The following is a 25,859-nucleotide window of genomic DNA, read 5'->3' as shown; positions in this document are numbered from 1 at the left end:
ATCCTGCAAACTAAAATACCCCTCCCACAAAGAGTGTTCACAAAGAGAATCACTGGTATGAGAAGAGACAGACATTTGAATTTAATGTATTCAACACTCTACTGAACAACAGACAAATAAACCTGCAGGTGATTCCAATAATGGAAAAGTTTTTAAAATGCCATGCATACTACCACAGTTTGATATAAAATTATATAACTTTCCATAATTATTACTTTTGTATCTAAAAGAGAAGACAACCAAATGTTTCCTTAGACAAGAGAAGTAGAGAAAACTCGAAAGTAGTTAGTCAGCTGTGTTCCAGAAACTGAGCAGGACCCTGTGGGGCTCCTAGGCACAAAATTCTTTCTGTGCCCCCCATTTCTTGTTTGTAGGAAAGAGGCTTAATTCAACCTTCATGACATTCCCCTGAGTTCCAAAGGGCAGGTTCAAACAGTTGCTAATCAGGGAAGGGAGGGGATGCAGAGACAAAGGAGAAGCAGTCAAGAAACAATAGGGCCGCCTTGGGGCAGAATCCTGGTTCCTCCTCAAGAGATACATATAACAATATCTTTGAGCTCTTCTGTAGAACCAACCCCCACCCCCCCTGCCAAATGGAGGATGTTAACTACTTGATGAAGCATTCTTCATTGCAGAGAGAAGGTCATAGTTCGATAACCTGCAGAACCACAGAAGCCTATCACAAGACCACCAAATGATTTCTGGATTGAAGGAATGCAGGCCCTGCATGCACACTGATTCTTATCAGCAACACTGCCCCTTGAACCATTACTATAAGACTCCTTACAACCCCACCCCCAGGTGGGGACACACACTTTTGAGGGCATTAGTCCACTGTGGGCCCCTATCCCTGGCAAAAGAATAAAGCTATTCCTTTATACTTCACCCAAAACTTAGTCTCCGAAGTTCAACTTGGTGCCGGTGCACTGAGGCCGGGTTTTGGCAACACTGCCACCTTGGGGCATTCCTTTCCTTCTTTTATCTGCTCAAATTGACCTATGAAATTGACCTCAGATTGACCTCAGAGCTATGAAACCTCTCTGAGCACCCCATTCAAAAACCAGCCTGAATACTTCTCTCCATTGATCAAGTATAAATTGACTGAGGCCAGGGACGTGTTTTGCCTTATTTCCCACAGTATTTTGTGGGAGTGGGATAATCTGAAATTTTAAAAGGGTGGACAGGGAAAGCCTCTTTGAGAAGGTTACACTGGAACAAAGACTTGAAGGAGATGAGAAAGCTGACCTTGTGGCTATCTGAGGGGGTGAAGGGTAGGAGAAGGGAAACTTTAAGTCTAACCTGAGCAAGCCTGATGCGTTTGTGGAAAGGCAAGGAAGCCAAGTGAGCAAGGGGAAGAGTAGTAGGAGAGTAGGTCAAGAGTTGCTAAAGGGGTCAGGATTTGGGACTTTGCTTTTATTGAGATAAGAAGTTATTCAGGTTGGATCAAAGGTGTGAAGTACTTGATCTGCATTTTAAAGGGATTACATTATGGCTTTTTGAGAATAAATCAGAAGAGAGACTCACATTTTAAGAGTATCCCTCTGGCAATTACGCTGAGAATAAATTTAAGAAGGACAAGAAATAAAGCAAGGAGACCAATTAAAGGGCTGTAACAAAACAGCAGAGGAGGGCTTCCCTGGTGGCACAGTGGTTGAGAGTCCGCCTGCTGATGCAGGGGACACGGGTTCGTGCCCTGGTCCCGGAAGATCCCACATGCCACGGAGCGGCTGGGCCCGAGAGCCATGGCCGCTGGGCCTGCGCGTCCGGAGCCTGTGCTCCGCAACGGGAGAGGCCACAACAGTGAGAGGCCCGTGTACCGCAAAAAAAAAAAAAAAAAAAGGAAAAAAAAAAAAACCAGCAGAGGAGAGAGGATAAGGGCTGGAATCCAGGTGGTAGCAATGAAGATGCTAAATCTGGCAGGATATGCTCATGAGATTGGGTGTGCAGTGTGAGTGAAAAGAAACAAATCAAAGATGGTGTATGGTTTAGGGCTGGAGCACCTGGAAGAACAGAGTAACCATTTACTAAGAAGGAAAGGACAGATGGGAAAACACCAAAAGTGTAGTTCTAGGATTGTGACCCTTATTAGAAATCTAGGTGGATATATCAAGTTAACTGTTGAATCTAGGAGTCTGGAGTTAAGAAATGGAGATAGAAGTCTGGGAATCATGAGATGATGTTTACAGCCATATGGACATATGAGATCAACTACAGAGAAAGAATGGATAGTGCCTAGACTACATCTAGGATTACGCTCCGGGTCAGAGCAACAAGAGGCTGTGGAGATGAGGAACGAGCAAAGGAAGCTAAAAAGGACCAGCTGCTGAGGAAGGAAAGAAGCAAGAGGGGATAGTGTACCCAAAGCAAAGTGAAGAAAATCTTCCAAGAATGTGCTTGATACAAATTCTCCACAGGTTACCTTACTAAATTCATCCTACTCATCCTTCAGAGAAGGTCACTTTTTTGATAAGCCCTCTCTGACCAGTCCTGCTTTAGATAGACGGTCCCCCTCTGTGTCCCTAAATCACAGCGTGGGCCTCAATTATAAGACTTATCACATTTATGACTTCAGCTCCACTTCTCTGCCCTTTCTTTCCCCTCAGAAATGCAAGTTCCATGAGGGCCAGAAGCTTCACCAGAATGCTGGAATCTAGTGATATCTCTGGCAAATCAGGAGGAAGTTACATTTATTGACAGCTTATGGTGTAGCAGGCAACATGTCAATACCTTTACTCAGGTGTTTGAAAATTGTTAGTAAAAAAAAAATGAAGGAAGTACTGAATGAATAGCAGAGGTAACAGATGATAGAAAAGGCAACTCAGTACACAGGTAGAACCCTGGAGTGAAGACCCACGCATTAGGGCACCACAGCTTAATAGCAATAGCAACAAGACTACTCAGCTAATCCTTCTTGCTCTCATCAAGCAAAATTTTTGAACATAATTTTGTTTCCTTTACAGATTTTCCTGTGGAGTTAGGAAGTGATAACTAGCAAGCACAAATATCTGTTCTAACTGGCTGTTGCATATCTCACTGTGCATGAATAAATTAGCATACATTTTTAGACATTGGTCTAATGTAAATTTGGTTGGTTTGTTTCCTTTTGGACTTCCAGGGATGATCATTCTGCTTGTTTTTCGTTTTTCAAGTGCCAAAATCATGTTGTGTGATCAAGATGGGAATGACCCAGGCAACTGCAAGAGATTGTGATACAAGAAACCCAGGGCATGCTTACTGTATGACTGACTGTCAAAGGAAAATATTGATTTCCATCTATTTTTATCTCTTGTTGACACACAGTAATGGTCACAGTCAAGATTCTGGCATGGACTGGGTAGAGATTGTTATGCAATGAACTGAGCAAAAAATTATTTTTTGTGGTTGCTTGAAATATGATCCATTTTTCTGTTTGAATTTATTCCCTAAACTGAAAAGATAGAATCCTAGAGCCATACGAACACATTCCAGGTTTAAACCTAACATTTGTTAGTGTAGCCAATCTTACTAAGCTTGATCAATGCGTGAAGCTCTGACAAATTACGGTTTGTAGCCCTTTAAAGATCAAACTTGACTGTGTTGACACAGCTAAGGTAATTTATTCCTAAGGTCCTGAGTGGGCTTCGATTTGGTCTCCCTCTAAGATACCTGCATCATCTCTAAGTTCAACAGAGTCAAAGAAAATTTTGGATGAAATTATTGGATAAATGGTATCAGGTGGATAAAACCTTTGCCATGGTTATCATGTTTTAAAATGTATTGGACCGTGATACTTTCTCTATTTTTATTGACATCAGGCAGATGAGAATTCACAAGTATATAACTCCTTGTTACTAACCCATCTATCAATTTCTATAACCAAGCTAATAATCCCTTTGTATTTTTATGTCCTAAGTATATGCAAAATCTAAATCCTCTTCCTGCCTTCCAAGACAACCAGTCACCTGGCAAGAGACTGATGCAGCCAAGTTAGCCATGTTTCTGATTTTGGAAACAACCTATCACCTAGATTTTTCTTTAGAATAGTGTCTTCTTGAATGGACAGAACATTTACATTATGTTAGAATTTGCCAGGCTCTATGTATTACAATGCTTTGTATACTGTGTTTAACAGCTATTTTCCCAAGACTCATTTTGAGAGTATTTAATCCCATGCACGGCTCCTTAGTCTTCAGCCTACCAGATCCCAGCTTTCTAACGCTATCACACTGGCCTTTGGTGCTGGGGTCCTACCTTGCCCTGTTCCTGAGGATATGGTTTGATATTTACTCACACAAAATAAAAGCAGGGAAGAACATGGGAAGTTTTCTTAGCAAAATTTTATTTTATAAGCAAATTTCAATTTTATGAACTATATTGATAATAGAAAAAAAGGGTTCTTTGACTCATCAATAGGATATGGGTTGAACAACAGAGAGTTCTTGAATAGAATTACTGTGAAAGTAGAAACACACTCAAGTTGGACGTGGAGTTAGGACTTTTTACAGTTCATGTCTTAACTGTATGCTAAACCATTTTTATTTTATGGTATGTATCTTACCTTGACTTCCACATGTGCCATCAGTACTGCAAAATTGGTTAGGTGGTTACAAGAGCATGTAGTATGTGTCTTATTTGTTGTCAGGAGCCGACAGCCTTGGGTTGACCAATAACCTGTCATTGTGCGCTTGGAATAGCTCCAAAATGAACAGTTAGGATTGAAGTTTTCCTCAGATTGCTACAGGAAAAAAACATCAACAAAGTCAATAACTACTTTTTGATCATGTAAGTTAGGTAGGCATTTTCTTTACATCTAACACAACTTCACACTATGTTTCAATTTTTGTGGAGAGGTCTACCAGAGTTTTCATATTAAGTGGGGCTTATCAATTCTAAGCAAATTTGAATATATGTTATTTATTCCTCCTGATTAGAGGTGAATTCATTTCTCAAAAGTAATATTGAAGGAATACTAGTATCATTGTCTCAGAATCACATCAATTAATTTATACTGCAAAGCAAAGAATTGCTCTATACAATGAACTTCTGATAGCATGGTTTTAAAAAAATCTTTGTTCAATTTACAATACAATCCTTGCATATACATAAAAATATATCTACACACAAAGACATAACTACTTGTAACATCAGTTGAGCTATGCTGAGTTCCACTGAACATATTGCTAGCTCTTTTTAATTACAGAGAAGCATTTATAAATCCATCTATGAATGTTGTTACCTTAAATATATACAGATACAAGAATTATTCTCCTCCCTCATTTTGGAAAAAAAATCACTAATCAGTTTATAGACAATGAATTGCTTTATGTCATAAAATAGGGAAAAAGAAAAAGGAAATTAAGACACTTCATGCTCTTGTTATAACAAATATAGAAAATGTGGACAAAAAACTTCACCTGCCATTTTTTTTACCTTGATGTGTTTAACAGTGAACACCACAGGATCAGCCAAATAAACCTTATTACTGAATTCTTTGTTTATTGCTGCTGTAATAACTGGGGAATTGACGATAACAGAATGATTGGTGGACATAGCCTCTGTTCCCAACTTCATGCTGGCATTCTCCGTGGACAAATAAGGACCCAAGTTGTTATACAGGACAAAGGCCACTCTGATCTCTCCTAAAATAAGTACATATAAATTGGGAAGAAACTGATTAGCTTGTACATCCCACTTAAATTAGAGAGTTCTAATTAGATTGTAATCAAATCTGTATAATATATATATATTCACAACAAAATTCAAATATTCATTTCAATCAAAGTGCCAAGTCATTAATGAGGAAAGTCAAATGATACTGAAACAACTACGTATCAGTATTTTAAAAAAATATGAACCTCAATCCCTAACTTATTCCATACTCAGAACTTAATTCAAGATGGATCACAGTCCTAAATATAGAAATCAGAACCAGAGAGCCTCTGGAACAAAATATAGGATACCTTTGTGATCTTGGGAAGGCAAAGATGCCTTGGATAGGACTCAAAAAACACTAACCATAAAATAAAAAATGGTAAACTAAACTTTATCAAAATTGAAACTTTGTGCCTATCAAAATACAGCATTAAGAAAATGAATAGGCAAGCCACAAACTAGGAAATATATATACACATATGACTCAAATATATAAAGCATTTCTGCTACTCAACAGTAAAATTATAAAAAACATACTAAAATGGAAAAAGACATAAAAACACCCTTTAAAAATAGATATATAAAAAGCTAAATGGGACTTCCCTGGTGGCACATTGGTTAAGAATCTGCCTGCCAATGCAGGGGACATGGGTTCGAGCCCTGGTCTGGGAAGATCCCACATGCTGTGGAGCAACTAAGCCTGTGCGCCACAACTACTGAGCCCGTGTGCCACAACTACTGAAGCCTGCATGCCTAGAGCCCATGCTCTGCAACAAGAGAAGCCACTGCAATGAGAAGCCCGCATGCTGCAATGAAGAGTAGTCCCTGCTAGCCACAACTAGAGAAAGCCCATGTGCAGCAACAAAGACCCCACACAGCCAAAAATAAGGATATAAATAAATAAATTTTTAAAAAAGCTAATAGACACATAAAAATTAACATCGTTAGTAATTAGGGAAATAAAAATTAAAATCATATTGAGATACCATTTCATACCCACTAGGATCTCTGAAATCCACACTATAAAATACTAGCCACACTAATGTTAGTAAAAATGTGGAACAAATGAAATTCTGCATACTACTGGTGAGAGTGTAATATGGTTCAACTACTTGGAAAAATGTTTGGCAATTTCTTACAAAGTTAAACATATATCTACCCTTCCTAGATACATGAAAATATATATCCACAAAGAAAAAATGTTGTATAAGAATGTTTATAACATCCTTATCCAAAACAGCTCCAAACTAGAAACAACTCAAAAATCTATCAATAGGAGAGTAAATAAATTATGGCTTATTAAAATAATAGAGTTACTATACATCAATAAAGAACAAACTAATGATAGATGGAGCATCATGACTGAATCACAAAAATATTATACTGAGATAAAGAATACAGACAGAAAGAATACATACTGTATGATTCCAGTTACATGAAGTCTAAGAACAGGTAAAATTTGTCTTTAGAAATAGTAATGAGAAGAAAGTAGTTCATCAGGTGGGGAGATGGGGTGAGAAGAGTGAAAAGAGGTATCAGGACATTTTCTGGGTAATACATGAGATTTTCATCTTAGTTTATGTGGTGTCACAGAAGAATGTACAACTGTCACATTCATCAAGCTAAACACAAGATATGTGCATTTTATTTTATGCAAATTACAACCAAAACAAAACAAAGATTCAAAATCTTTACCTGTGGTTGCCAAGGGGGAGATGGTGTGAGGGAGGGATAGATTGGGAGTTTGGGATTAGCAGATGCAAATTATTATATATAGAATGGGTAAACAAGGTCCTATTGTAGAGCCCAGGGGAACTATATTCAATATCCTGTGATAAACCATAATGGAAAAGAATATAAAAAGAATGTATATTATGTATAACTGAATCACTTTGCTGTACAGCAGAAATTAACACAGTATTGTAAATCAACTATACTTCAATAAAATAAATTTAAAAAAAATCTTTGTCTTAAACTTCAATTATCATGCTCTTTTAAGATCACTATCTCCATACCTCCTTCTACCTTATTTTTTTTCCCTTATGGTGATCTTTTACAAGTAATCCTCTGTAAAGTTAACCTTCTTTTAGGATGTTTTTAAAATTTTGTGTCATTTCCTTTCTTAAAATAAGTCAAGCCCTATGTTTTACTTCCAGTATAAATTCATTTTGGTGGATCCCCAAGAGACAGGAACTGCACTGACCACTGTGGTAACTAAGACGAGGAAGCCCCAGTCCTTATCCCTGAATCTTAGAGTCAAGTGGGTATAAAGACAATAAATTTTTTTTTCTCCATTTTTTTGAGGAGGAAGGGAGCTGTCTTGCTCTTGCTCTCATGGAGACCATCTCCTAGAGAAAGAGTCAGACAATAAGCAGGCAACTTAAAAATAATAATAATAAATAATAATATAATTTCATATAATGGTAAGTAAAAATGCTATGAAGAAGCGCTGGCAGAAAATGGCTAATGGGAAAATAGTGATTGGGAAAGAGTAGTCCACCTTCGAGAACATAGGAAAAGCTTTCCTGAAGGGTTAAGATTTATAATGAGCAGTGAATGACAGAGAAGTTTCTATAAAAAGAAATATAAAAGATGCATTCCAGAAGCAAGAAAATGCAAACATCTGATGAAGGAACACTCTTGCTGTGTTTGAGGAATAGAATCAAGACTGAATTAGGGAACCCTGTGCACTGTAGATAAAAATATAATTGATATAGCCACTATGGAAAATAGTATGGAGAGTCCTCAAAAAATTAAAAATAGAACTGCCATATGATCAGCAATTCTACTACTGCGTATTTATCTGAAGCAAACAGAAACACTGACTTGAAAAAACCTATGCACCCTCATTTTCATTGCAGAATTATTTATAATAGCCAAGACATGTAAACAACCTAAATGTCTACTGATGGATGAATGGATAAAGAAAATGTTATATATATAATTATACATAGAGATATAAAATGGGGAATGGAATATTATTCAGCCATAAAAGGGAAATTTTGCCATTTGCTATAACCTGGATGGACCTTGAGGGCATTATGCTAAGTGAAATAAGTCAGATAAATATCTCACTTACATGTGGAATCTTACAAACAAACAAAAACATAAAGAAAACAGACTGCTAGTTGCTAGAGGTGAGGAGTGGGAGTAGGCAAAATGGGTGAAGAAGGTAAAATGTAAAAACTTCCATTTATAAAATAAACAAGTCATGGGGATGTAATGTGTGGCATGGTGACTACAGTTAATATTGGGTTGGTCAAAAAGTTCGTTTGGGGTTTTCTATAATATCTTACGGAAAAACTCGAACAAACTTTTTGGCCAACCCAATAATACTGTGTTGTCTATTATGAAAGTTGACATAAGAGTACATCTTAGGGCTTCCCTGGTGGCGCAGTGGTTGAGAGTCCGCCTGCCGATGCAGGGGACACGGGTTCGTGCCCCGGTCCGGGAAGATCCCACATGCTGCGGAGCGGCTGGCCCCGTGAGCCATGGCCGCTGAGCCTGCGCGTCCGGAGCCTGTGCTCCGCAACGGGAGAGGCCACAACAGTGAGAGGCCCACGTATCACAAAAAAAAAAAAAAAAAAAAAAGAGTACATCTTAAAAGTTTTCCTCTCAAAAGAAAAAAAAAAATGTAACTATGTATGGTGATGGATGTTAACTAGACTTACTGGAGTGATCATTTCACAATATATACAAATATCAAGTCATTATGTTGTACACCTGAAACAAACATAATGTGATATGTCAATTATATCTCAATTAAAAAAAAAGAATCAAGACTAGACTGTCTGGATCACAGAGAGCATGCTAAAACAGACGTGAGGGCTTCCCTGGTGGCGCAGTGGTTGAGAGTCCGCCTGCCGATGCAGGGGTCATGGGTTCGTGCCCCGGTCCGGGAAGATCCCACATGCCGCAGAGCGGCTGGGCCCGTGAGCCATGGCCGCTGAGCCTGTGCGTCCGGAGCCTGTGCTCCGCAGCGGGAGAGGCCACAACAGTGAGAGGCCCACGTATCGCAAAAAAAAAAAAAAAAAAAAAAAAACAGACGTGAGGTGGAGCAGCTGAGGCAGGAAGGAAGTGGGCTGGGGAGCATGTGGTAGGCCTGTTAAGTCACTTGATTTCATTCTAAGCATAACTGGAGGTGAACTGGTCAGACTCATGTTTCAGGAAGAACACTTTGTCAACAGGACATACTGTTGTGGGGCAAGAGTCAAAGAAGGGAAACCAGTCAGGAAGCTAATGCAGGAATCTGATTTCGTGTTATAGAAAATCTTATTCCACACTCATGTGTATAAAATTGATGACTAATAAGGACCTGCTGTATAAAAAAATTAATTAAATAAAATTCAAAATTTTAAATAAATAAATAAATAAGAGTAAAAAAAAAAAAGGAAAATCTTACTGCTGCCTCAAAATTCACAGTTAATTTAGCAACATAGTACTATTTATAAATTCAGTCTTATAAGATTTCCAACACTTATAAAGAATTTTGTTCTGCTGGTAACAAACATAATTTGTTTTTCTTGATATTATTTAACAGTCTCTTCTTTTTTCAAAACTATTTACCTTGTAATATGAAAAATCAGCTTTCAGTTGGTTGCTACAACCTGAAGTCATCTTCCTATCACCTAGCAGGTTAAAGGATCTCACTTCCTTAGCAAAAAATATGTTTAAAAAATTTTAGGGACTTCTGTAAAGTGGCACGGTGGTTAAGAATCTGCCTGCCAATGCAGGGGACAAGGGTTCGAGCCCTGTTCTGGGAAGATCCCACATGCTGCGGAACAACTAAGCCCGTGAGCCACAACTACTGAGCCCGCAAGCCACGACTACTGAAGCCTGCACGCCTAGAGCCTGTGCTCCGCAACAAGAGAAGCCACTGCAATGAGAAGCCCGTGCACTGCAATGAAAAGTAGCCCCCCTTCACCGCAACTAGAAAAAGCCCACGTGCGGAAATGAAGTCCCAGTGCAGTCAAAATATAAATAAAGAAAATTAAAAAATAATTAATATTAGTGAGGCTTCAGACATACTTTCTCTGTGGGATTATTTATTTACTTAATTTTAATCATATTCAATGAATAAAACCTAGTACTAAATCAATCGATATCTACCAGTTCCATTACCCAAAAGCATCTCCTTACATTTGTATTTTTTATATGCTTTGCAAAGGAAAATCATAGAAACACCCTCAAAAAGAAGTTAATAAAGAAAAAACACATATAATTTTAAAATTACAAGTAAAATTTCCATTTGAAATTTTAGAAACAAAATCTGTCAACTTGGTGAGAGTTACTCCTTTTAAGGAAAAAAGTCAGAACATCTGGATTTTGTTGTTTATTAATTTCCCTTACATTCAAGTTTCTGATATTTTTCTACAACTGAAAATTAACAATTTCAAAATCTAATTGAGAATTTTGTAGAGCAAATATCATTGCAATATTGTTGGTGCAGGAGCTAAGAAAGAGGAGGAAGAGGAGGTGAAGAAAGAGAACAGTGTAGTGAGAGGAGAGGAGAGCTTTTAGATAGCAGACCTAAAATTTGAAGCCAAGATGCAATGAATTAATGACAAGTTCAATTCCATCAAGCTTAATAAATAAATTCTAACCTACCATTTCGGCCATTTTGTTTTAGAGTATTTGCAGAGAGCTGGATAGTGCTTCCATGACCCATGTTTTCTGGAAACTTTAGGTCTTCTAAGTTTCCTTCAGTGCTCAGCCTTGCAACCTCCAATTCTATTAATGGCAAAGACATAATCAGTGGTCGTTGAGAAACATGACAAGTTTAAGATAATCTAATTATTGAAATATTTCTGAAATCAAAACACTGGAATTAATGTTCTGTTTGCCATACTTTATAGTACTTCAGTCTTCTATTTAGAAGTTTTTCTAGTGTTTTAATTTTTTTCAAAATAAAGCAAATAAAAGCTATTAAAATCAGGTAGATAAGAATACAAGGATAGCAATTATAAAGTCTAGACTTTAAAACTCAAGCTCAAATCCTTACAATTTGTCATTGACTATAAGTTTACTTTCAAAATGTTATCTTTATTTTATGAATTAAGTGAAAATCCTTTTATAATCTAGAGCTGTACTATTATGTCAATATTGACTTATCTTTAAATGTAATAAGTTTGAAATAGCTTTATCAAATGTTCTGAAATAAAACTGTCAGCTACATCCTTAGACACATTAAAAATAGATTTATACTCTTTATGAGCCAATAACACAATTATCAAAAATTGTTTTATCACCTTCATGTAAATGACTGGCTTCTTTATAGTTTATAATTCAGAGACATTCTTATTATAACTGAAGTGACCCATAAGGATAAAATTTTAAATACTACTGTACATACATAGATACACACATACATAAAAACTGAAAAAAAAAATACATGGACCTCATTGTAAGTGATCTCAGGCTAATATATTCAATATTGGAATGTCCTTAGGAGGATACATACATGATTATGAGGATACTTCTAAGCTAATGATAGGTGATACCCTCCTAATTATAGAAAAAGGATAACTTATCTCCACTGAAATAAAGTATCACTCATGATATCTGGTCTGCTATCGATGATACTTTTTTCTTTTCTCTCTTCTGCTGAACAAGATGATAGCTTTTTCTTGTCCCTCTCTGGCCCTTCTGTAGAACAAAGGCCACTTACGAATATTGTCTGTGTTCTCCCTGACGATGTCAGTCTTCAAAAGGTTATCAGCCAGCACAAAAGCACTTTCCTCCACAGTGTCAAGCAACATGGTGGCTGCACGTAGCTGATCACTTGTAGTCAGGTCTCTCCAGGCATTCAAGGCTTGTGGCTGGAGGAGGTTGTTAACTGTCTCGACCATTGCCTACGAAAGGATGAACAGAATGACTGAGGTCTCTAGTGAACCCGCAGGGCTGTCAGAAATCCAGGCATACATGTTGCCCAGCAAGTAAGGATCAGTGGTGTGCATGAGTTCAGTATTGTCCCAGCCTCCCCTGTGACATGCTGCAGTGGAAGCATTCATTATTTTGCTCTGTAAGACCCTAGCTGAGATTTTGCAAGGCAACAGGAAAAGCTGCTTTTGTTCTGAAGGACAACAAATAGATCCATGGTTGCTTCTTAAAATCAATAGCAAAGGCTTCAATAAGACTATAATTACATAGTTAAATTATTTGGTTGGTGAACTGTTGGCAAGTAATTTAAACTAATACTTTTATCACATCACCACAAAAAAAATGATTTTCTCTATACATCACCATAAAACTAGATGCTAAACATAACAGAAATCAAAAGGATGACTATAGACAGAACAATACAAGAATCTGTCGCCTATAGGTTGAAAGACTTTGAGCAAACCAATTTTTTTTCTTAGTCAGCTAGTAAAATGTCAGGATAGGGGAAATATCAAAGCATACATACTCCCAGGGGCTTTGGATGTGTTATGTGTGGAGAGAAACCTTCGTGCTGTTTATTACTAGGAAGGGGAATAAACAGTTGGAACTTGCTACCTATGGCCCTCAGGTGTTTTTCCTTAAAAAAAAAAAAACAGCAGTAGGTACACTCACACATAGAGATAAGGCACCACATTTCTCTTTGCTTCATCCAACAGAATCATCTTTCTAGTTACAATTTATATATTTCCTGTGGTTAGCTCAATACTCCAGGTTACAAGAAAAGACAGTTCTTCCAATAAGGTCTTCTTAAGGTTTCACTCAAACATAGAGAATTGCAAAACAGAAAAATACAACACCGGCAGTTTGAAAGTGATCATCCTTGAACCTGTTGATTATCAAATACGCATCTAATCTGGAAATGAAGTTGAATAAACAGCCAACACAGGCAATTTCCAGGCAGCACATAGGTGTTTAGAAACAGGACTCACATTATTGACACTGTTGGCAGAGGGACAGGGAAAGACTGGAGAAATATCCATTACAGCTGCAGTGTTTTCTTCTGGCTGGTGTTTTTATAGTAACTAAGTAACAACTGTTAAAAATTCAGCTTCATAATGAAACACCTTGGCTGCCAATTAACACCAGCTTCAAAAACTAATTTGCCTTTTGATAAAAATTGTTTTTCTTGATATTTTTCCCAGCTATTCCAAGTTCTGGCCAAAAATCATCATCACTGGACTTTTATGTAAAATAGTTCTACTTGCAACTTGAGTATTTTGCATCATTTAAAAAAAAACCTCTCGAGTTTAATGACTGGTTATTTTCACATAGTATGCTTAGCTCTGTCACTTGTTCTGGGTTTAAAGCATGACCTAGAAGCCAGACAAAAGCATTTCTGGATCACAACAATCTGATCTGCTTTTCAGGAAGTTTTCTATGGGGTGATGCCAACAGGATATGCCAAAAAAAGGAGGTGCCAGATAGAAATCAAACAAAAAGAGGTTTAGGTATTTTCTGACGCCAAACAGAGGACACTGACCTCTTGAGTGTAAGGAAGTATTCTTTCTGGGATTAGATGATCCTCTGAATTCATTAGAAATGCTCTGAAAACCCCATATGAAACAGAAATTATGCCTGTGCTTTATGGAGCAGCCATTTTAATGTTAGTGAATAATCTTACATTGATTAATTTAAACCTTACCTCAGGGAAAAATTTTTGGGAATAATGCAATGTTTCTGTTCTGCTCTTTATTGCTTTTAATGTTTTAAATTTTAAAAAGGCAAAAGGAGGAAAGAAAGAAAAGAAAAAAGAAAAAGAAGCAACTATGGTCAACTCTGGGAATGTTCTAAATAGAAAACTGTTTACAACAGACTGCTTTAGCTAAAATACTGTCTTTAAATTGACAGCAAATAAATCAAACACACCCCATTATCTTAGTTTTGCAACTGAAAATGTATAAGGTGCAATATTTTTTCATAGTTAAACATTTTGTATACATTTCAACAACTGCATCTTCCCAAATAAAATATAGTCTTTAGAGAAGTTTTCTATTAAAGGCCAAAGGATTTCCAAGTTCATCACAGAAACGACAGACTTAAAATATGGCCCTAAATCCTGGGTGGCTTAAGACACAAATCTAATATTTATTTATTCATAAAACAGCACCTGTTATGATTGCCCAAGTACAACTGAAAGGAAATGTCAACACAAGAATTGAGAGAGAGAATTCTCTAGTGCTAAAATCAGTGTAGGATTTGGAACTACACCTGCTGAGTTTGTAACTGGACGCTGCCACTTTACTAATTGTGTGCTGTTGGGCAAGTTACTTCACTTCTCTGTATTCACCTATAAATTGGAGATGATAATATAATCATTTCATAAGGTTGCCTGGCTCATAATAAGTGTTTAGGTGCAATCTTTACTTCATTTGATATCGAAGTCCAGTGTGGGAAGAAAAGAGGTCTTCACTGAATAAAGCACAAGTCATACCCGATAATTGCAAAATATTCACACTGAAGTGAGATCTGGAAGGAATACCTCTTCTACAATGCAATCTTCATAAACAGACCTGTCACACAACTTTACTACTAAGGAACGGGAGGAACATGTGTATTAAATAGTTCCTAATGTGTGTTCCAGAGGCTTGAACTAACTGACCCGTTTTCTGCTAGTGACACAGCACAATTAAGTCAATCTTAATAGCTTTATAATTGATACAATTTGTGTAAGCTTTCCAAAGGTTGCTGATGTGTCCCTGTTACCAATTTAATGAAGGCCAATTAAATAGGCACAACTCTTCGATGGTAAAAGAATATATTTCGTTTTCCCTATATATTTTGCATTTATATATTTACCCATAAATAATGACATCTGGTAATTAAGTTTTCCATTTTTTTTTCTTTTTTGGTCAAACTACTTATTTCCATTGCTTTCGTTAGCTCAACAACATTTCTTTAAAAAACAGGTTGATTTTCATTGTATTTGGTTACAAAGAAATGAGCTTGACTACACTTAGAACCAAAGTTGAACAGGAAATATACAATGAATTTGATTAAAGTGAGGTGCTGTGGCATTACTTTAATGTCCAACAGCTCTCATTAATTTCTATTTTCTGCTATAATTTCTTTCTGACCTAAAATTTACATTCTATAGTTGGACAGAAATAAGATTGGTTCTGAATATATCTTAAAAAAATTTATATTCTCACCACAATGCCTTGATCCAGAAGGAAAAAACAAACAAACAAAAAACACCTAATGGTTTTGACATGTATAGACTGAAATAATCTAAATTTTGAGAAGTTAATTTAGTCAACAATATCTTTGCCAGAAGCTAAATGTTAATTCACTCCATTATCTTTTTTAAAACACTAGAAACTGAATAGGAGATGGACATTGGAAATGTACATTCTGGTTCTGCCACTAAATTTGTGTGCCTTTGAACAAACTGATGTTTTCTAACCAATCAACAACGTGTGAAATACAAAAGAAAATAAAACTCATCGTGTCTCAATTCGAGGGTGGTTAGGGGCATTCTACTATTAGATATTACTCTCCTCATTATACAATTTATGGCCTAGACTCTAAAGTCACTTTATTTTTTTAAGTCTTTATTGAATTTGTTACAATATTGCTTCTGTTTTATGTTTTGGTTTTTTGGCCAGGAGGCATGTGGGATCTTAGCTCCCTAGCCAAGGGATCGAACCTGGTCCCCCTGCGTTGGAAGGAGAAGTCTTAACCACTGGACCACCAGGGAAGCCCCTAAAGTCACTTTTGACTTTATAAAAATCAAATATAAATTAGGAAGTGTGAAAAGTCACTTAGATTCATACCAGGATCATGTACATAACATACCCTTCTGGACATATATTTGTATTACACAATATTATTGAAACTCTTAAGCAAATTCATTTGACTAATTTTACTCAGAGCGTATAATTGTAGTATGTTTGTTAAAAGATGTTATAAGCTGTATAATCACACTTTATATATTTCAAAAGGGAAGATGTACTTATTTGTTATAACTACTGTGAAAAATTTTGGAGAAAAACAGCTATATACCCTTCCAATAACAACTTTTGTCATTTTTCCAGAAGAATGTGCTTGTGAAATAGTCTAGGATTCCTTGGCAAGAATACATAAAAGGGAGCTTCCCTGGTGGTGCAGTGGTTGACAGTCCGCCTGCCGATGCAGGGACACGGGTTCGTGCCCCTGTCCAGGAAGATCCCACATGCCGCGGAGCAGCCGGGCCCGTGAGCCATGGCCGCTGAGCCTGCGCATCCGGAGCCTGTGCTCCGCAACGGGAGAGGCCACAACAGTGAGAGGCCCGCGTACCGCACAAAAAAAAAAAAGAAAGAAAAAGAATACATAAAAGCGTCCATGGTTGAAGTAAGTCAGAAAGAGAAAAACAAACACCGTATACTAACACATATATATGGAATCTAAAAGAACCTAGGGGCAAGACAGGAATAAAGACGCAGATGTAGAGAATGGACTTGAGGACACAGGGAGGGGGAAGGGTAAGCTGGGACGAAGTGAGAGAGTGGCATGGACATATACACACTACCAAACGTAAAATAGATAGCTAGTGGGAAGCAGCCGCATAGCACAGGGAGATCAGCTCGGCGCTTTGTGACCACCTAGAGGGGTAGGATAGGGAGAGTGGGAGGGAGGGAGACACAAGAGGGAAGAGATATGGGGATATATGTATAGCTGATTCACTTTGTTATACAGCAGAAACTAACCACACCATTGTAAAGAAATTATACTCCAATAAAGATGTTAAAAAAAAAAAAGGATCCATGGTGAAAAACGTATCAATTGCACTTCTTACTGAGGTGAGCCGTAAATCTTAAACTAGGTAAGCAGAACCACCTGGGAAACTTAGTTACCCTTCTTCCTTTGCTTGAAACCACTAGAATAAAGATCCAAATAGAATGAATGTCTTGTGAAAAGATATACAACTATACCACCATGGTATTTTTCTGAAGACAAGCTTTTTGATCATGATCTCATTCAGGTTTTAACTCAGGTATCAACTGCTCAAAGAGGTCTTCCACTATCAGCATACCTAGGCAGAGTCTCCCACTCTTAAATCCAAGATCTGTTTTGTTTTCTTTGTATCATGTATCATTATCTAAGATATGTCAGATATTTATTTACCTACAGGACTCTCTCAGTCAAGATCTCTCACTCAAGAAAAGGCAAGCTTCATGAGGGTGGTGACTGTGTCATCTCTAAGTGCCAAAAACTCTGCCTGGAACATAATAAGTGTTCAATAACTCTTTGCTGAATGACTGCCATCCAGTGAAGATTCACACATGAGTTTTCTCCCTTTTCACACCAGCAGAAAACAAATCTCTGATTTTATAAGAGCAAAGATTATCTAAGCACAAATGAAAAAACCTATTAGCTAGCCAATGTTATCTGAATCATTATCATTTCAGAGACTCAATGTCACAACAGGCTCCGATTTTAGTACTTATTCACCTCTAACAGAATTATCCATATTTGGGTCTGGCATTCTCACTAGCTTATCATGTCCTCAGGGGATACATCATGTTCATTTGTATTTTTCCAGGGTAAATTTTAGTGCCTTGAGACACTTTGGGTATTCAATAAATGCCCATTAAACAAAAATAACCTACTTTTAATATCAAATCATGAATAAAATAGGGAAACTGAAAACATCTTCGTTTAGTTCTATAACTTTTTGTTGTGTCTCCCGAGAAGTCTTCTGAGTGCTCAGATATCAGCATGGTTTGGAAGGAAGGCAGGGTGAATTACAGGGAATTAAGGAGAAAAGCAGAAGCACAGGTTATTGTAGTGAATGCAGATCACTATGCATAATGACAATATATTCTATAAAAAGCTTTCCACAATGTTTTATTTATTTATTTTGGGTTTTTTTTTGGCTGAGCCACGTGGCCTGTGGGATCTTAGTTCCCTGACCAGGGATTGAACCCACGCCCTCTCAGTGAAAGCTCAGAGTCCTAACCACTGGACCACCAGGGAATTCCCCCAAATGTTTTAAAATGTACCAAAGCTCACTTTCAATGCAACTCAATGAGGTTTTATTAAATATGTATGATATGCAAAGAACTAGGGAAGTCACTGTTGCGTGAGGTTAGGAAAAATAAGGAAAACATGGAATCTGTTCTCAATTTGCCTATACTCCAAAGCAGAAGGTAAGCACGTCACATGGGACAAAAAGTAATGAATTCTTGCTGAGGAGGATCAAGAAAAGACCCCAGAGGTGTTTGGTTTTGAGTGGGACACTAAAAGATGAATAAACTTTCTTTAACTATGATGAGGAAATTTGAAGCTAAGGAACATAACAAGCAAGTTGATGATTAAAAAAAAAGAAGGTACCAAGGCGAGCTATTTGTTTGGTTTGAGGCGAGGAGCATGTATGGTGCATGGAAAGATAGTTTAAGAGATGAGTACAGTGAGAGAAATGGTAAGTAGAAGGCAGGTTTTAGAAGATCTGCAGTATGATGGAAGTTTGGTTTTTATTGTGTAGTAAATGTACAGCCGTTAAAAGATATTTAAGCAAAGGAGTTATAAGCTTAGATCTTAAGTTCTTCAGTTCATTTATTATATTTTTAAGTTCTCTTGTGTTAAAATAAAGCAAAGATTTATATATATGCAGATTATCATCAGGCAGCCCATTAGAAAGTTAAGAGCAAAGGTTTCCTACTAGTAGATAAATTTAAATTAATAAATTGCTGACATCCTTTTGAAAAAATGCCAGTAACATGAAATTTTATTTTACTCTTTACTTCCACATCTTTGTTTTTTGATGTGTTCTCCTGAATGCAATATTTCTTTATCAATATATACAGTAATCATGCTGAACACTGTTATTTTCTCACTATATTGTACATATGGTTACGTTTAAATATATTTCATGTATAAATTTCAGGATATATAGAGAAAGAGAAATAAGTCTTCAGGTCTTCTCTACTCTCATTTCTTGCTTTCTCACTATATATATATATATGTGTATATATATATATATATATATATATATATATATATATATACATATATATATAGAGAGAGAGTTTACATTGATTTATAATTAAAAAAATAAAAACAATTTTTCTTTCATTCTTCATTTTTGACTTCTTGATATAAAGTTTATTAGTTGAGAATAAAATAAAATAGAGTAAAAGTTTACAATCATTCCTGAATAATGCACATTGTACTCCAATTTATGTTTAGACATTGATTCAAATTGAAAATTTAAAGGTCAAATGTTAGAAGTCTTCAAAACAGTTTTAAACTTGCAGGTTTTTTAATTAGAAGTCAAGATGAGTGACTGATAATTTACACATCTGATCAATAAACCTAAGGTTCTTTTTATAATCACTGTCATTTAATATTACTAAGCATATAAAAACCACTAATCTCTGAACTCCCTTTTACATTACAGTGAAGTGTTGGTATATTCAAGTCTTAAATTAGATTGCATAACACAACTGACCTTAATATAGTAATAAGAACATTTAGTAGTAGAACAAGGTAAAACTAAAATTTCATAGAAATGACTCTGCCTCTTCAAGAAACCCCTTGTTATTTAAAAATGTATTATTTTTTAGCAAACTGTAATTGTATTATTTTTAAAATCTTATTTAGAGTTAAATGATTGAACACTGTCAAATCTATGCTGTTTTATAGGAATTAAATGGAGCTATAAACTTTCAAACTTTCTGCTAACTCAACATTCATTCAACAAATATTAGCTAAGTACCTTCAATTGGGATACTGCAAGAAGGACAGATATTCTCCCTTCCCTCAAAGTGGTAACAATATAGTGAGAACACTAAATAAAATATGACATGACAAGCATTATAATAGTGGAAACACAGGGTTCAAGCGCTGTATTAGGCTCCATGAAGTAAAATTTCAAGCTTAAATACAACATTGACCAAACAGGCAAGGGGTAAACATGTGTTTATACATACAGAGGTGAAAGAGAACAGGCATCTCAGAGGAATTGAAAAAAAATTCCTTACAGTAGAACAGAGTGCAAAGGGTTCACTGACAAGATTAGTAAGTGAAGGCTAGTTTTCAAAGAGGCTTGCAAACCTTGTTAAGATAATTTGCAATTCTTCCAAAAGGCACCAATCAGTCACTGAAAAATTTAAGGTAGGGGAGTGATATAAAATACAATGGTTAATATTTACTGAGTGTGTTCCAGACTGTCATCTAAATGCTTTTTATGCATCAGCTCCTTTAATTTTGAGAATAACCCAACAGGTAGAAGTAGTTATTATTCTCATCTTGCAGTGAGAAAATTGAGACTCAGAGAAGTTTTTTTTTTTTTCTTTCTGTCATCCTTATGCAGGGGCCATGCTAAGCTTCTCTGTATCGTTCCGATTTTAGTATAATGTGCTGTCGAAGTGAGCACGAGACTCAGGGAAGTTAACTTGCTAAAGGCTAATTAGTTAACATAGGGCAGAACCAGGGTTCAAATCCATGCATTCTGGCTCTGGGAATGGAGAAAAATAGAGATTCCAAAAATATTTAAAACAATTTGTTGATTAATTTACAGTTGGAAAGGGAAATGAAGTGAAATGCACAGAATTTGGGGGTAGGCAATGAGGTGGCACTCACTTAAAATGGGAATAAAGGAAAAGGAGCAAATTTTTGATTGTTAAAAGGTAGAGGATGTAAGTACATGTTGGGGGAAAGTGTGCAAAACATGATGAATTCAGGTTTATTTTGAATGCAAAGTACTTGAATTGAATTAATTTAAAAGGTCTAGAGAAGACTTGTAGGGGAGAAAAGTAACCTTCCACTACCCTCTTAGGTTCGGTGACAAGACCTGAGAATTAAACTGACATAGAGTAACAGGAAAAAAGCACACAAGTTTTATTTAATACAAGGGATACTTCATACGAAAAATAAAGACCTGAAGAAGTAGTTAGGACTGAGAGTTTACCTGCTTTTTTAACCAGAGAATGATAAATTTGTGATGAAGTGTAAACATAAAGGAAAAGGGATTAAGCTACTAGGGGCACTAAATTGTGGGAAAGCGACTAGGAAATACATGGGGGAAACAAGTGGAAAATAAGGGTTATTTTCATTTTTGTACATTTTTTTGCTCAGATCCATTTTGGCATTGACTCCCACTCTCTGGTGATAAGAATGTTCTGCTCTTCCTGGCACATGGAAATTTTACAATCTGCTTTTAGATAGAAAGGGGGAGGGATCAGAAAGCCCTTCTTCATCTGCTGTTTCTCAATTGCCTTTAGTTCAAAATAATGTGCCAAAGTGACAGGTTTTGGGGTGGCATATTCTTAACCTCTTCAGTCTGCAGTTTACTAAGATATCTGCTCTTGGCATACAGGTTTAGGCATCATAAATTCAGGAAGCTCATTGAAGCCACTGAGATGTCTGACATTACCCAGATAAACTGAGTAGAAGGAGAACTGATGACCTAGAAACACTAATGATAAAGAAGAAAATGTAGAAAGAATAGTTGACAACTGAGATGAAGCAAGAGTAAGTTGACAGAAGAGTGTGGTATCACAGAAGTCAAGGGAAGATTGTTTCCATCAATTTCAAAATGAACTCAATCATAAAAGTATCAAAAAAGTCCTTCTTGGGCTTCCCTGGTGGCGCAGTGGTTGAGAGTCCGCCTGCCGATGCAGGGGACATGGGTTCGTGCCCGGGTCCGGGAAGATCCCACATGCCGCGGAGCGGCTAGGCCCGTGAGCCATGGCCGCTGAGCCTGCACGTCCGGAGCCTGTGCTCCGCAACGGGAGAGGCCACAACAGTGAGAGGCCACAACAGTGAGAGGCCCGCGTAACGCAAAAAAAAAAAAAAAAAAAAAAAAAGTCCTTCTGGAAATAATAACTCTAGATTTTTTTCTGGGTAACTAGTAAAATGGTTGTAAAATAAAGAGTAAAGCTATGGAGAAGCTGCTTTTGAGGGATAATCAGTTCAATTTTAAGTATCTTTACTTTGAAGTAGGACATTTATTCATTCAATAAGTATTTCTTGAGCATTTAATATGTCCCAATACTGTTCTAGACTCTTGATATACATCTTAAACAAAGCAGAAAAGGGGGAAAAAATCCTAGAACTAAATGTTCTGGCAAGGAAAGTAAACTTAAAATCAGATAGATTTATCTATCTATCATCTAACTATCTAGTAAAATAAAAGTAAAATATACATGATAGGGGGATCTAGAGTCAGGGGTAGGGCTGGGGACAGGGTAGCTTGTGATTTTACCTAGGATGGTCCAGTGGGCCTCCTTGAAAGTGTAACAATTTAAAAAAGGCAAAGTTGCTGAGAGAGTTACCCATGCAGATACTTGGAGGAGATATTCCAATCAGGGGGAACAAAGAGAATAAAAGTCCACAAGTGGAAACATGCTCTGCATGTTCCAAAACCTTAAGGAGGCCCATGTTTGGAGCTTTTTACAGAAAACAGGAGGGGTAGGACTGAACCACATCAATTGAGTAGGCAAACAATGCACAAAAATGTAGTTTTCAGGTGAAGACTGGGAATTCAGTTATAAATGGAGGTGTCAGAAAAAAAAAGTGAAGACGTTGAGAAGTTAGCTTGAAATGAATTTTGGAGTTCAGGAAAGTGGTCTGTGCTACAGATAACATTTGTGAGTCTTAGGAACATAGGTGGTATTTAAATCAATGAGCTCACCCAGGGAGTGTGGGGACAAAGAGAAAACAAGAATAGACTGAGCTAGGAGGCACTCCAACCCAAGGGTTTGGGAGAAAAGGAACCAGCAAAGGAGACTGGAAAGAAGCATCAAGAGGAGGAAACCCAAGAGAATGAGCTGTCCTGATGAGAATGTATCAAGGAAAAGGGAGTGGGGAGTGATCAGCTGTGTTGGATGTTTCTGATTGGTTAAGTACGATGGATTGACAATTGACTACTGAGTTTAGCAGCATGAAATCCTTAATGACCTCAGCAAGTGCAGTTGCAATAAGGTAGTGAGGGCAAAAGCCTGATGAGGTGAAATCAAGAGAGAAAACGAGGAGAGGGATTGGTGATAGTGAGTGTAGACAAGTGTTTTGAGAATTTCTACTGCAGTGGAAATACCAGCAAGCAATAGAAAACATTAGCCAGAAGCCTCAATTGAAAGGTAAATATTTAGAAGTCACTTTTTGTGTGCTAAGTAGAATTTAAATGGTATTGGGGATATAGAAATAAAAGTGGCACTGTTCCTTTCCAAGGAGCTCCGAAGTACAAAAGTGAACAGATATTAAAATATAGCTTGACAACATTTAGAGAAGAGCTAACACCCATCCTTCTCGAACTCTTCCAAAAAATTGCTGAGGAAGGAACACTCCCAAACTCATTCTATGAGGCCACCATCAATCACCCTGATACCAAAACAAGACAAAGATACTACAAAAAAAGAAAATTACAAACCAATATCACTCATGAATATAGAGTGATAAAATCCTCTACAAAATACTAGCAAACAGAATCCAACAACACATTAAAAGGATCACACACCATGATCAAGTGGGATTTATCCCAGGGATGCAAGGATTCTTCAATATACGCAAATCAATGTGATACACCATATTAACAAACTGAAGAATAAAAACCATATGATCATCTCAATAGATGCAGAAAAAGCTTTTGACAAAACTCAACACCCACTGATGATAAAAACTCTGCGGAAAGTGGGCATAGGGGGAACCTACCTCAACATAATAAAGGCCATATATGACAAACCCACAACAAACATCATTCTCAGTGGTGAAAAACTGAAAGCGTTTTGTCTAAGATCAGGAACAAGACAAGGATGTCCACTCTCACCACTATTATTCAACATAGTTTTGGAAGTCCTGGCCACGGCAATCAGAGAAGAAAAAGAAATAAAAGGAATACAAATTGGAAAAGAAGTAAAACTGTCAAACTCTATACACTGTTTGCAGATGACACAATACTATACATAGAGAATCTTAAAGATGCCAGCAGAAAACTACTAGAGCTAATCAATGAATTTGGTAAAGTTGCAGGATACAAAATTAATGCACAGAAATCTCTTGCATTCCTATACACTAATGATGAAAAATCTGAAAGAGAAATTAAGGAAACACTCCCATTTACCATTGCAACAAAAAGAATAAAATACCTAGGAATAAACCTACCTAGGGAGACAAAAGACCTGTATGCAGAAAACTATAAGACACTGATGAAAGAAATTAAAGATGGTACCAACAGATGGAGAGATATACCATGCTCTTGAATTGGAAGAATCAATATTGTGAAAATGACTATACTACCCAAAGCAATCTACAGATTCAACGCAATTCCTATCAAAGGAAACCACAAAGAAGACAAAAAGACAACCCTCAAAATGGGAGAAAATATTTGCAAACAAATCAATGGACAAAGGATTAATCTCCAAAATATATAAACAACTCATGCAGCTCAATTTAAAAAAAAAATAACCCAATCAAAAACGGGCAGAAGATCTAAATAGATATTTCTCTAAAGAACACATACAGATGGCCAAGAAGCACATGAAAAGCTGCTCAACATCACTAATTATTAGATAAATGCAAATCAAAACTACAATGAAGTATCACCTCACACCAGTTAGAATGGGCATCATCAGAAAATCTACAAGCAACAAATGCTGGAGAGGGTGTGGAGAAAAGGGAACCCTCTTGCACTGTTGGTGGGAATGTAAATTGATACAGCCATTATGGAGAACAGTTTGGAGGTTTCTTAAAAAACTAAAAATAGAATTACCATATGACCCAGCAATCCTACTACTGGGCATATACCCAGATAAAACCATAATTCAAAAAGATACATGCACCCCAATGTTCATTGCAGCACTATTTACAATAGCCAGGTCATGGAAGCAACCTAAATGCCCATTGACAGGCAAATGGATAAAGAAGATATGGTACATATATACAATGGAATATCACTCAGCCATAAAAAGGAATGAAATTGGGTCATTTGTAGAGACGTGGATGGATCTAGAGACTGTCATACAGAGTGAAGTAAGTCAGAAAGAGAAAAACAGATATCGTATATTAACACATATATGTGTAACCTATAAAAATGGTACAGATGAATTGGTTTGCAGGGCAGAAATTGAGACACAGATGTAGAGAACAAACGTATGGACACCAAGGGGGGAAAGCAGCGGGGTGTGGGGGTGGTGTTGTGATGAACTGGGAGATTTTGATTGATATGTATACACTGATGTGTACAAAATGGACGACTAAGAAGAACCTGCTGTATAAAAAAAAATTAAATTAAATTAAAAAGTATATACAGTTTGATAATTGCTGTAATAAGAGGAAAAGCGAGGATGTATAAGAGGGCATTTATCCAGACT

At 36.8% G+C, this 25,859-nt stretch overlaps 1 protein-coding gene and 1 pseudogene across 3 annotated transcripts in view; both read right to left on the bottom strand.

The window, feature by feature from the left end:
• The window catches only part of ADGRL3 (adhesion G protein-coupled receptor L3), an 864,166-nt gene that overhangs the window by 118,794 nt on the left and 719,513 nt on the right, over positions 1-25,859 (bottom strand). For all 3 annotated transcript variants that reach the window (XM_027089631.1, XM_027089632.1, XM_027089633.1), the window contains 4 exons: positions 12,299-12,482; positions 11,239-11,361; positions 5,410-5,618; positions 4,538-4,714 (listed from right to left, as the gene is read on the bottom strand). In XM_027089631.1, the coding sequence (XP_026945432.1) occupies positions 4,538-4,714; positions 5,410-5,618; positions 11,239-11,361; positions 12,299-12,482 (693 nt within the window). The remainder of the gene's footprint in view (positions 1-4,537; positions 4,715-5,409; positions 5,619-11,238; positions 11,362-12,298; positions 12,483-25,859) is intronic.
• LOC113611102 (uncharacterized) lies at positions 20,808-20,926 on the bottom strand (annotated as a pseudogene).

This window comes from Aethalodelphis obliquidens, unplaced genomic scaffold (assembly GCF_003676395.1).
Source record: "Aethalodelphis obliquidens isolate GAN/ISIS:26980383/991018 unplaced genomic scaffold, ASM367639v1 scaffold67, whole genome shotgun sequence".
Taxonomy (NCBI): domain Eukaryota; kingdom Metazoa; phylum Chordata; class Mammalia; order Artiodactyla; family Delphinidae; genus Aethalodelphis; species Aethalodelphis obliquidens.
This window is presented reverse-complemented; position numbering and strand designations above follow the sequence as displayed.